Source organism: Bactrocera oleae, chromosome 4 (genome assembly GCF_042242935.1).
Source record: "Bactrocera oleae isolate idBacOlea1 chromosome 4, idBacOlea1, whole genome shotgun sequence".
In the NCBI taxonomy this organism is placed as follows: Eukaryota; Metazoa; Arthropoda; class Insecta; order Diptera; family Tephritidae; genus Bactrocera; species Bactrocera oleae.
The window spans coordinates 63,495,844-63,509,089 of record NC_091538.1 but is presented as its reverse complement, the minus strand read 5'-3'; the positions used below and the strand labels follow the sequence as shown (position 1 = coordinate 63,509,089).

The following is a 13,246-nucleotide window of genomic DNA, read 5'->3' as shown; positions in this document are numbered from 1 at the left end:
GGCTATTTGTCAGCTTTCTGCCGGCTTTAAAGTATTTAACAATGCACTAAATTAAGTAAATTATTTGCAATTAATATTCATTAGCTTAGTTGGGTAATTAAAATGCATAATAATGAATTCAATTTAATGGTTTTAGCGCTCACACGCACACATGCACACATATATATTTATAAAGTCTTAATTTGAATAAGTGGGGTTTCTTGCAGATTTTTTTCATACATACATATATATGCTATTAATGTTATTATATTATGTTACATGTATACTAATGTTATATAATATACAAATAGTAATGTTATTTAACTCTTTTATTTTAGTTTTTAATTTTCAAAATTATTTAATAATTATTATTTTTCGTTTTCTTAAAATTACAGATTTTTCATTCTATTTCGCTAATTACTGCTAATTACGCCCGAATTCGCCACTTTCTGACTTAATTACATGCATGTGTGTATTTATATGTATGTACATACGTAACTAATTTTAAATTAATTTTAATTTTATGTGCTAATTTTCTTAACACTATCGTCTAGGTCCGCTTATAAGTTTTTATTTTGTTATATTTATTACTTTCCTTTGCGCATAATATGTAGAATTCATGTAGTCGTATAATAATGAAATTACAACTCGTTCAATTGTAATGAAATATGCAATATCACAGGTACATTTTTTATTAGTAAAAATCATAAACTTTTTAAATGGTTGTTGTCGGAAATGTGGTCGTTTTCAAGATGTTTAGACCTAATAAAAGTAATATAGATTTAAATATGGAAAATTTGGAAGTAAAAGAAATAATTTGACAGAATGTTCAAAAATGAATCAGGATTGCTAAAAATGAGGAGGTTGACATATTACAATAAGCGAAAGAACATAAGTTATTTTGATTCCAGCAAAATAAAATAATTTAACTAAGTTATAGGTATATACAGTTAAAAAAAATATATATAGAATTGAACTAAAACTATGCATGTTTTTAAAAATAGTCGTAAAAATTTGGTTTTTAAGCAAGACTGACAAAAAATTAAGTGTAAAATCCAAAATAGGCATAATACTTTTCGAAACCATCTTTTTTGAGCAAAAATAAAATTTTTGAAATTTAGTTATGAAATAAAACTAAAAAGTTCGAAATTCAGTCAAATAATTATAAAATAAAAATATATTAGACATTATATTAAAAGTATAAAAAAATGAAAATTTATATAACTTATTAAAAAATAACTAAACAAGAAAAAACGTTACCTCGATTGCATCGAAGCTATAATACCCTTTACAAATACAAAAAGTTCCTTACAAGAACTTAATTCCGACCGTTCAGTTTGTATGGCAGCTATATGCTATAGTGGTCAGTTGGTAATTAAAAAACTTTAAAATATTAATTGATTTGAGGGACTTTTTAAACGAAGTTCACACTAAGACAACCACCGGAAAATATATTTTTTTTTTAAATGGGTATATTGAAATAGCTGTGAATTGTTTAAATTAAAGAAACAAAGGCCGAAGATTGAAAAACAAATTAGAAAACTTATTTCCGGAGTGTGTTTGTAAGCATTTTTAAATTTAAATTAATGCATATTGAAATTAATGTAGTTATATCGAAAATATTAAAAATTTTAAAATTTATTAATTTTTTTTTTGGAATTATTTTGATTCTTAGACGTGTAACTCACATTGCATTTAAATAAAAAAATTAAAAATATAATTGTGTAAAGAATTTAGCTTGTATTATCTATTAAAATTATAAAGAAAAGAATTCAACATATGCATTATTAAAATTAGTATATTAGAACAAATATTGGTGGTTTTGTTTAAGAAAACTAAAAAATAATTATAAGACAAATTATGCATTTTTTAAAGAAAATTATCGATATAAATTGTCAATTATCAAAATCATTCAAAAACTTGCTGCTTTTTGTTATTTCGTAAACCTCTGCAGTATATATTTATGTATTAGATAAATCTAGAGATTTTATATTTCGAAAAAAAATATTTTAAATTTGTATCCTTAATTTCAGCATTTTATTTTAAAACGATTCGGAAAATTCGAAAACAGAAGCTAACTGATAAAAATAAAACACTGTAATCGCTTTAAAAATTTTGCTGAAAAAAATGCATCGAAATAAGTCTTAAAATCTAAATTTAAGTTTGCACAACTTCAAACATTTTTATAGCTTTCTACAAAATTTTTCGCGCTACGAAAAAATATACGCATTACCACTTGCAAGTATATGGTAGTAAGTAATAGAGAGTCAATAGCTGAATGTTATAATTACAGTTACATTTAAAGTAGGTAGCCACTAACCATTCGTCATTGTATACGTTTTATGCTCGTAAATTTCATTTCATTTTCGTTTTTGTTCCATTATATACAACTTTACAAAACAAAAGGCTCCAGCGCAGGCGCATTGTGCCATAACGGCATTCGAAACTGTTCTCTTTCTATTGTATTCTATTATCTATTTTATTTCAATTCATTTATTTTACAGTGAACGCACTGATCGAAATCATTGAAACAGCAACCATTTTAGTGAATTTATCTTTTTTGTTTTCATTTACACAAAGAATTTCGGTGAAAGTCACGTAATGTCTGAACACGTACACATTTAATAAGATATTATGTGAACTTTTTTCGTTTTTTACACTTTACAACACAAATTTTTTAAAACTTGCTTATATAACATTCCGATTTGATTATAAGTTTATTTTATTTTTTACTTCATGTAGCTACAAATGTGTGGCTGTAATTTTTTTGTTTATATTTTTCTTCGATTTTCACTAATTTCGGTACGTATTTGCGTTTTCAATTGTTCGTTTTTCGGCTTCCGCCAAAAATATGAAATCTGTACATCGTAATTTTTAGTAAATATTAATATTATTTATCACACACATACACATACATACATGTATTAATTTTAAGTGTAAGACCCTGTGCTTTTTTATTCACTGTGAAGTTACTGTATGTCCTTGAAGTATGTGGACGTAATCTCATACGGCTTCTGAGAAATTTTGATCTTTAATACTTTTTTTTTATATTTTTTTTGGCGAATAAATTTCAGTTAAAAAATTTAAAAAAAAATTTCAGATTTAACGATTTGCATACTTTTTTGAAAAATCTGGTTTTCGAAATAATATTTTTAGCTTTCGTATTGAAGTTGGCAGTTTCATTTTCAGTTTATTTGTGTGAGTCTTGCTTGTATCAATATTTTTTTTGTATATATATTTGTCAGTATGGGAATAAATGCAATTGTTATTGTATCAAATACTCGTAAACTATTACGGCATACTTTTTGTCATATGCGTACATATGTATATAGATTAATATGGCAGTTGGTTTGAAAAATTTGTATCCTCTTGAATACAAAGTTGGAAATATTTTTTAAATATTTTATTTCAATGTCATGTCGTTACAAAAAGTTCTAACTCTAACTGTTAACCTTTACGTAACCTCCAACAGTAGAGCAAGTGCTGTAATTTAGGGATACATAAAAGAAAGATTTTATACTGTTGTAAGTAAATTGCTGCAAACTAATGCAATTACGAAAAAAAATTTTAAATAAATAAAAAAAATTAAAAAAAAGAGTTAAAAAATTATTTACAAAAAAAAGTTAATAGAAAAAATTTTATAAAACTATTAAAAAAAAATTACCGAATGTTAAAAATATTCAAGACAAAAATTAAAAAAAAATTAAAAAATGGCAATTTGTAAAAAAATTAAAAAAAACATATTCATAAAACCTAATTTATAACAGTAAAGAATGAAAATAAATTGAAAATATGTATAGGATTTTTTTAAGATATAAGAAAATTCATACATAAAAATTTTGATAATAAATTTTTAAATTATTTTTTGAATGTTTTTTCATTAAATATATTGATTTTTTTTAAATAAATTTGTTAAATAATTTTTAAATAAATTTTTGAATGATTTTGCATTAAATATATTGTATATATTTTAGTGGGTAAAATTTATGGAAAATACTTATCAATAGTTTTTAAAAGTTATTGTCATCAACAACGTAATTTGTGAAAAAATCGTCATATATATGTATGTGAAAAAACTAGTCAACTAAAAACTTTCGATAAAAATTTTATACTTGAAAATTGCTGAAATTAAATCAAATAAAAAATTTCGATAAAAAATTTAAACGCTTTTCCAGAAGAAACTCATTTTCTAGAGCTTTAGAGCTTACGCTTTGGAAAGAAAAATAAAATTAAGTAAAATAGTTCTGTTGCGTTTTATATATAAATACCAACTTCTAAAAAGTATTTCACAAACAATATTGCTGTTATGTTTCACAGTCAGTGAAAATTTTAACAGAAAATGTTTAAATAACAGCGATAGGCGAATTTAAGTATATATATAGGTATATATGAAATTAAAAAATAAATAATTTCAGAAGCATTTTAAAATATGACATAAATTTAACTTAAAAAACCAACTATTTTTCTAACAACAGTATACAAGTATTCTGCATAAACACTGTGAATCGGGCGGACCGCTGTTAAGTCAACAGCCGCATCGTAGCATGTAGGACAAAGTTTTTCTTAGCTTCCAAAACGAATAACAACCATATGACACAGTTTATTATTTATTAGAGAAGTTATAAAATATTATTAAACACTCAAAAATAGCAAACAAACTGCTTCTGCTGCCTTTTCATGCCGCCTTCAACCTTCAACAACCAAAACTCTTGCCAACCAGCCACCAAGCTCGAGTGAAGCAATCATTTATCACCGCTTTCGGTAATTTATTGGTGCACAAACTTCGCTTTTATACCGTCATTGCCTTAGATTTATACTAGCACTATGATAGATTGTAGACAAAACGCGCTTGCTGGCAATCAAAGTAGAAAAGAAAACGGTGTAAGGAGGAAGTCGTTGCCTTAATAGCGCAGGATAAACACAAAGTGGGTAGACATTGGAAATTGCGTGTTAAACGATTGTGGCATTTTTCATAGCATAGCTTTAGGCGCAAGTACAAAGAACATGCTGAGACTGCTGCTAAAACGCCATTTTGTTCGTGCTTGTTGCAACAAGCATGCGGAGCATGACATGTTTAGACATATTGACATGTTGTATTATATAGCATAGCTATATATTTATATAGGGTATATAAGAATATATAAGCGTGAGTTACATAAATTTGAGCGCCTAACAAAAGCGCGCTTGGTAACAAGCGCTGCATTTATTTGGCGTACTAACTGTCAGACGGCGGCGTAATTTAGTTTTATTTATGTACATTTGTGACTATTGGCATTTCAAAGAAAATTGTCGTCAATTGGCGTTGAATTGTAGCAAGCAGTCGCTGCTGAAAGGTAGCCATTTTTTAAATTGACGCGTCAGTATGCCAAAGCATAGCGTTTACTAAATGAAGTTAAGATGGTTTCGAGTATAAACAGGCATTTAGGGTGCTATTCAAGTTGCTCTGTCCGGCATTCGTGCTTGCAAATGGTTTTGGTGACGCGCTGTTGGCTTGCAAAATGTGTGGCAGTCACGCGAGAAAGCGTGGAACTACACTACAAGTTGAAGTTTGAAGAGAATTGGTTGTTGCTAGCTGGCGGTGTGTGCGTTGTAATTGGAGGTTTTCTGGCAACATTGAAAAATGTTTGAAAATTAGACTATTTTAGAACCTTGTGGAAGTAGCTAAATGCCGTTAAAAGCAAAAAATATATGCATATGTTTGTCAGTCCGCAGCTAGCGCTGCTTTTTAATCTCTGTAATGTTGTTTTTCATTTATATTTGTCTTGTTATTTTGTTGTTGTTTTTATGTTTTTCAGGGTTACGTGCCATGTTCGCCATTGTTAGCGGTCATGCGCCCTGGGGTAGCGCCTAAAATTACACAACCATTTTTATGCACACACACAGCCAAGCAACATTGCGCTTCGTTTAGAACACTAGCTTAATCTACACACACACACGCACACCAGTACATGGCCATACTATACATATATACTTAACTACTCACTTACATACGATTAATTCGCTTAGTTTCAACTTACATACCACTTACATAGGCTACTCACAAATTAGCGCCGCGCCGATGTTGCCGTTACCTTCACTGTTGCACCGTCCAACGCCTACAGCATGCTCATAGATTGGCAGCTGTACCGTTGGTAACCACTAAAAGTACATAACCACATCACTCACGCCGGCCGCATATCAATTGCCCTGCTGCGTCACCAGCTTGCCAGCAGCAATAACAGCGCGGTTGTCACCACCACCGCCTAGGTGTGCGCTGCTCGGCAGCGGCATAGCCGGCTCGCCCGCCTCCGCGTACAAACAGGAGCCCTCACTGCACGAGCAGGTGTCGCCTTCGCGCGAACTGCTGCAACAATCGCTGCAATTCCGGTGATCGCCGAGCACCTCATAACCGCAGGACGAGCTACCGCCCAGCGTGCTTGTGTTGCCATTGCCACCGCCGACGACGCCCTTCAGCATGTGCTCGCGCTCCGTCGACTCGTTGATGTCCGCGTAGCCGCCGTTACTGCTGCCGCCGCCTACTTGCTTCTGACAACGATAATTGCCTTTACCACCCTCCTGGCTGCTTTCTGAGCGCAGCGTGTCATTGCCATTGCCCGCGTGCGCCGCCGCTGCTGTTGCATGCGCATGATGCTGATGCGCGTGCATGTGTGCGCCGTGATGTTGTTGTTGATGCAAGTGATTGTGTGGGTGGTTGTGCGCGTGTGTGTGCGTATGTGAATGTCGCGAATGATCGGAACACTCGGAGGAACATTGATAGATGGGATTGGCGCCGCCGGCATTCGGCGGCATGTGCGTCTGTAGTGGCTGATACCAGCCGTCGCCGGGTGGTGGCAGCGGTTGGAGCGGTGAGGCGAGCGCATCGCAGCTATTGCAGGCACTGTAAATGAAAGCGTAAAAACGAAATGTAATTTCAGTGTATTTTGTTAATTTGGTAGTGTAATTAAAAGTAACAACAATGGTGCACGCACTTACCGTCCATTGGAGCAGCGCGAATTGTGTGTGCCCGTGGGCTGGTACTCGCTCATTGCGTGCCTGGGCGCCGGGTAGTGGATATGTATGTTGCGTGGCGGTAGTTGTGCGGTGCCCGCAGCACCGGGTGGAAAGTAGGGTGGCAGTGGTGGTGGATGTTGACCGGTCGGTGTGATCTGGTAACGATTCTGTGAGCCGCCCACACAGGGCAAAGGATTGTTGTAGTAATTCTCCGTTGGCCGCGAGGCAACGCATTGTGGTGACACACCCCACGTGGAGAAACCGCCGGAGGAGCTGCTGTGTATGGAAGAGTTCAAAGCGCTGTTGCAGCAAGGAATTCGGGAAATTTTTCATTTAATTAAAATCATATTAAATACTTTGTAGTTAAGCAATAATTAATCACGCGCGCTGCGTGCAATAAAGCATTAGAAACTTACCTCTGATGTGTTGACATGCCCGAACCGCCACTCTTGGAGCTTTTGCGTGAAGATTGTGGTGAACCGGGCGCGTAGATTACGCCGCCTGTATTAGTGCCGCCACCATTACAGCCGCTTGGCAGTGGTGGTGGATGCTCCGGTGGTGGTGGCAAGAACTCTGACCAATTAAATTGTTCTGTTAGTTTTGGATTTTTTTTATTTCAAGTTTTTTACAGCAAACACAATAATAATTACAACATTGAACATCAAAGTATTTGGTTGAGCGTAAATTGTTTGTTGAGGAACCGGAAGTTGGAGGGAACATGAAATTGTAATATAGACAATATTTGTGGATTAGACGCTATATTCTGTTGCATTTACAATAGCAATTAATTAAAATAAATTAATATTTAATCTAAATATTGCATAATGACAAGAAAAATCATTATGTAAGAAATAGTTAATGAAGTAGAGCTAAAAGTTTATAATATCCAGTAACAATTTGAAATAACAAAAACTGAAGCGATTTTCAAAAAAAACAATATTCACTAATTTTAAAATATAATATCAGCCTAAAAATATGTATTGAAATCCATGTTTAGAGAAACTTTATTTATAGTCTCTTACAGAGTTGTCACTTCATATAAGAGACTCATAATAAAAATTTTCATCTATGTATATTTAGATTTATTCCAAATCTTTTTAGAACATTTAAAATTGCTGAAGTTGTATACTTTCTGCTCCTAAAACTATGCATTTGGCCTAACTAATAGTTGAAACATTCTGCATAGAAGACACTATTAAGGAAATGTCTGTAAAAGCAAAAGCACAATTCTGTCGTAAATAAATTTACTAAAGGAATATCTAATACAAAACAATGGTTTACTTTTTTCGCAGGCGTAATATCAAGGCGAAGCCAGTATTAGTATTAGAAATACTCTGAAAATTTTTCGAGAAATAGGCGCTACAGTGTATAACTCAGTAGTTTCCTCTTTTTGGGAGTCCAAAAAAATCCGAGGCTTTGGAATAATCGTCAATATGGGTTGGACTTCAAAAATTCTACAAACTATAAGCTTTGGAGTATTCCAACAGATTCTCTAGGATACGACTCAAGTAAGCGAGTGACAAACGAACACTCACAAGAACTTAATGCCGGCAAAGCAGTAGCATAAGCTGGACCACTGCATAAAGTTCAGTGTGGTGAATTATAAAACAAGCGACTTGAAACGAAGAGTTGCATATTTAATAGCTCTTGAAAATTACTGCAGAAATTACGTGCAGGAATTAGTAACCGAAACCAAGTTCGATTAGAAGTCTTCAGAAGAGCTGGAACTTGCTGAAAAGGCATAAAAAGTCATTCTCTTGATTTGGTTTTCCACTTTCAAATATTTTTAGTTCTAAAATGTTGCCAGTGTTATTACATATCTTCAGAGAAAATTAACCTAGTTCGGCATTCTTTTCATACTCGCTTAAATTTAGAGGGCAAAAGCTTCGTTAAAAAAAGCTTAGCAGTTACAGAGCTTTCGTGGTGAGTAAGCTTTTTACCAGCTTATTTGTTGAAAACTCACTAAGAGTATTGTGATGAGCCCCTGGTATATTTCGGTACAGTATCATACACCCAACTTTCGTTCTTAATTCTGGAACGTAGTTTTTTGTGGCTTGCACCTAATCGAAATTATTTTCTAGAGAGGTTTTTGTTTTTATTTTTTATGAGTAATTCTGACCAACTACTGGAGGACATGAGTCTGTTATAGTAAATTTTTTTTTGATTTCAATAATTTCGATAACTTTTTTATACATTCAACAGTTTTTGCTCAAGATTACCTCAAATAAAGCATATTCGCTCATCAGAATATCGTTTATCTTTCAATCTTGTCCTTCCTTAAGCTTAGGTAATACTTTTGCATGTATGCACAAGGATATTCAAATCAAGATTAGTGAAATATGTAAACCGGATGCCACAAAGCAATTTAAATTCCTTCAAAGCCGCCAGTAAAAACTACGCCACTACCTACTCCTTGCGACATAAGAAATGTGACACTAAATAAAGTACTTAGCGGTACTGAGGGCAGATTACTAATGCGGCATTACCGCAATTTATCAGCTGTAAATCTAGAGCAACTCAACTGCTGCGGCAAAGCAGCAAATTGCCAACGGCTGGCAGTCAAAGTATTTACAATCTCACAATTCTCCACATGCCACATGCATACAATGGAGGCCCGCACAATGCTCCGCTACTCAGCTAACACTTGGAAACAGGAAACACTTCAAAGGCCAAATGGTGAAGCAGAGTAAAAATTACAAGCGAAATAAAAAGGGACGTAAGCGAACGAAGCGGCACGAAGGGGAGGAGCAGCAAAGTGAGGCATGCAGTCAAAGTTTTGCCGCAAGTAATTGAATTTTTAATTTTGCAAATACAAGAAATGCCAACTTAGCGAAGGATAAACGGTACAAATCACACAAGAAATAATAATGGCAGGCGATACACGAGCGCAGTGCCACACAGCATAGAAAAGAAGTTAAAATACAAAATAATAAAAAAAAACTTAAAGCTAGAGTGTTCCACAAATCCTTGCTGCAGGGGTTGAAATTACAATGCAATCAGTTGAATGAAACGTAGCGGACAAAGCAGCACTGCCGTGCGCCCCGATCTATCGCCCCAACACGCCACTTGAGCAGCTGTCAATAGCAATCAGCGGCAATAGACGACGGGCTGTTGGCACACGATTTGCTGGGAAATACTGAAAATAAAATATAAATACACCCATGCTGATGTATATGTGTGTGTGTGACTATAAATGATATTAAATGCAAGCGCGCAGTGCAAATACAATAGAAAACTGCTTGCAATAAGCGAAATAAGGAGCAGCAAGGATATCATCGTTTGGAAACCCAAAAAACGCCGAAATCTCTTTAAGCAAATCTAATCGAGTGCGAAAACAAAAGCAATGTCAGCCAGTCCATGAATGCTGTGATAACATAAAAGAGAAAATATAAGTAAAACTAAAAAAAACGCAAAAAAAAGAATAAAATAAAATAAATAAAATAAAAAAATCAAAACAAAGCATTTTGTGAAAATAAAGCAGGAGAGAAGTGGATGCGGAGTAAAAGCTGCTGTCAGTTGAGAATAAAGTGAAACGTAAATTGATAGTAAATCTTTTGCTAAATCGGATAAAAATCACACACGGCCAAATGAATGACTATGCCTGTGGCACATACATGTGCGCAAATAAGAGTTAGAGAATTTGCATTTACCCAGCAGTAGATCGACTTATTACTTAATTACTTTGATTGCTTGCATGTGTATTTGGATATAGGCGGATCTCCGTATTAATATTCTGTTGGTTTATTCATTTGTATTAATTTCCTTGCATTTTTATAACCATAACAGGGTATATTAAGCTTGCCCCGAAGTTTGTAACACCCAAAAGGAAACGTCGGAGACCCCACCCCATATGTATGTATATAGAGAGCTCAGTCGATTTAGCTGGATCTGAACTCCGTCCGTTTGTCTGCCTATATACGAAAATATGCGTACTAGCTAGCTATTAGCAGTGTAACAAATTTAAAAAATATTTATTCGTTAAGTTACACATTCCCTTAAACATTACCACAGTTACTACTTCGGAATATTCTCAACTTCTATTCTGTGTTCTACTGGGTTAGAACTGTTTAAGCTTGCCGGGAGTAGCGTGTATTGCTCGGATATCAATAACGAGAAAAACAGGAAACTGTTCGAACAAAGTGATGACCAAATGGCAAGTGAAGACAAGGCACTTTAATATTTGATATTTTTGTTTTTGAAAAATAATTTAAGCTGAATTCGAATTTAGTCGAACATAAGGAAGAATAGAAAGAGGTAGCAAGCAAGAGATTAAAAGTTCAAAAGTCAAAAATTGTATCAGTTGACAGACAGCAATTAGAGATAGTGAGATAGTAAAGTAAATGCTGAAAAAAAAAACTAAAAGAATCTTACAAAGTGACATGCAAAACTAAAACAGAAACTTAAGGTGATTAAGTTTGGTGAAAAAGATGAAAATTAGAAAAGTCTAAACAAAAACCAGTATTAACAATCGTTCATGGCACATGATATATAGAACAAAAATTTAATATGTAAAATTACACAAAACATGTAAAAATTTATATAAAGCATGGAGTATTGAAATCAAATTAAAGTTTAGAAAAAGAAACCAAACAAAAACACATCAAACATTTATAAGTATTTGCTCACAAACAGTACTAACCTGGTGGATACGGGTGATAGTTGTGCTTGCCGCTGCCCACAATTGGCACACCAGACGCATTCGCGCCCACACACTGTGCTGTATTGCCGTCGGAGTGTGGTGAATTCGTGCCCGAATCCTGATCAGTGCTCGACGAGGAGGTCTTCATGCATGTGGTCTCCGTGGAGGAAGCGCCCACAATCATGGTCGTGGCATATGGCGTTGGATTCTCGGGACTCTGTGTAACAAAAGCAAGAAGCAGCAAATGTAAATGCAGTAATGAATGGCAATTGCATATTTTCACTTTTAACAAAAATAATTTAAAATTACTTCAGCTTTTTTACTTTCGCTCACACTTACCTTGCGGCAGTTGTAGAAGGTGCTCATGTTGCGCGTGTCCACTTCGGCATAGTCGGTGCCACCATCTGACGTATAATTCGATTGACTATTCGCATTCGATAGCAGTTTCGTTTCGCTCAAGCCGGAGTCCTTGTCGGTGTCGGTGGTGCGCCAGCCACGGTCAATCCACAGGCTGTCCTTGCCGTTAATGTTGAGCGCGGTGATTTCGTTGGCGCTGACTACTGCAGTACAGAAAGACATAAAAGTGAGTGGACAAAGTGAAAGACATGCAAATTTGGTGATTAAATATGGCAGTGGAGACAATTTTCGGTGACTCGTTAATTTTATATACATATCTATATATATTATATACAGCTATACATATTTTTGCATGAAGCGAAGTATAAAATGGAATTTTACGCAATTGTGAATGCAAATGAGTGAAGATGTGGCAGCAATTAATTTTGTAATAATGTAAGAGGAATTTCGCGCAAACCGAACAAATTTTAATTAATTGCTGTGCGCGAGAAGGACACATACCATAAGTATGTATGTATATAATACATGTTGCAACAGCTTTGTTGTACACGATTTTTGCGGTAATGAACTTTGACGAATTAATGAGAGAAAAATATGAAGGAAGCAGCAAGCGAATATTTATTTTTTTTTGCTTTCTCATAACAAATTGATTGCTGCAAGCAAGCTTGTCAATCGAAAAATATATATTTACGCTTGAAAATATAAAAGAAAAGTATATAATGTCATCCCTGTTTAAAAATAATTGAAAAACAAAAATGTATTTAAATCTTCGCTACTCACCACTTAAATGTCCCAGCTCCTTGGTGAGCTTGTGACGTCGTTTAAAGAATACCATTACACCGACCGTGACAGAGAATATGACCAACAGAAAGACTATCACCAAAACCATAAACCAAGTTTGATGTACAACATTCGTTGATTTATGATGTGTAGTGGTGGTGGCGGCATCGTCCGGCATGCCAGCTGGATGATAAGCATAATGACCACCGTCGACACCAGCACCAGCTGGATGACCGTGACTGCCGGCTATGCCGCTATGCGAGCCGCTAGGATGGGCACGTGGCGGATGCACCAAGTGTGTAGGATCCATAAATAGTGAGACCTAAGGAGAATGTAAAAGAGACAGAGAGAAAAAGAGAGAGTGGAGTTAGAAAATTGTAGTTTAAATTTGTGAAGTAATGCTGGCATCAACATAGGTTTTACAAATTATATTTTAAAATTTTTTAATATGTATGTATTAATATATGCAACCGCACTATCGCATACTAATATTTGTCGGAT

The 13,246-nt window shown here is 34.4% G+C and overlaps 1 protein-coding gene across 2 annotated transcripts in view; it reads right to left on the bottom strand.

Moving 5' to 3' along the window:
- Window positions 1–4,370: 4,370 nt before the first annotated feature.
- robo1 (roundabout 1) overlaps window positions 4,371–13,246 on the bottom strand; it is a 328,848-nt gene continuing 319,972 nt past the window's right edge. For both annotated transcript variants that reach the window (XM_070108281.1, XM_014248079.3), the window contains exons 18-23: window positions 12,746–13,067; window positions 11,948–12,168; window positions 11,609–11,825; window positions 7,386–7,560; window positions 6,952–7,269; window positions 4,371–6,856 (exon numbers count right to left, since the gene is read on the bottom strand). In XM_070108281.1, coding sequence (XP_069964382.1) covers window positions 6,157–6,856; window positions 6,952–7,269; window positions 7,386–7,560; window positions 11,609–11,825; window positions 11,948–12,168; window positions 12,746–13,067 — 1,953 coding nt within the window. In that variant the 3' untranslated portion in view covers window positions 4,371–6,156. The remainder of the gene's footprint in view (window positions 6,857–6,951; window positions 7,270–7,385; window positions 7,561–11,608; window positions 11,826–11,947; window positions 12,169–12,745; window positions 13,068–13,246) is intronic.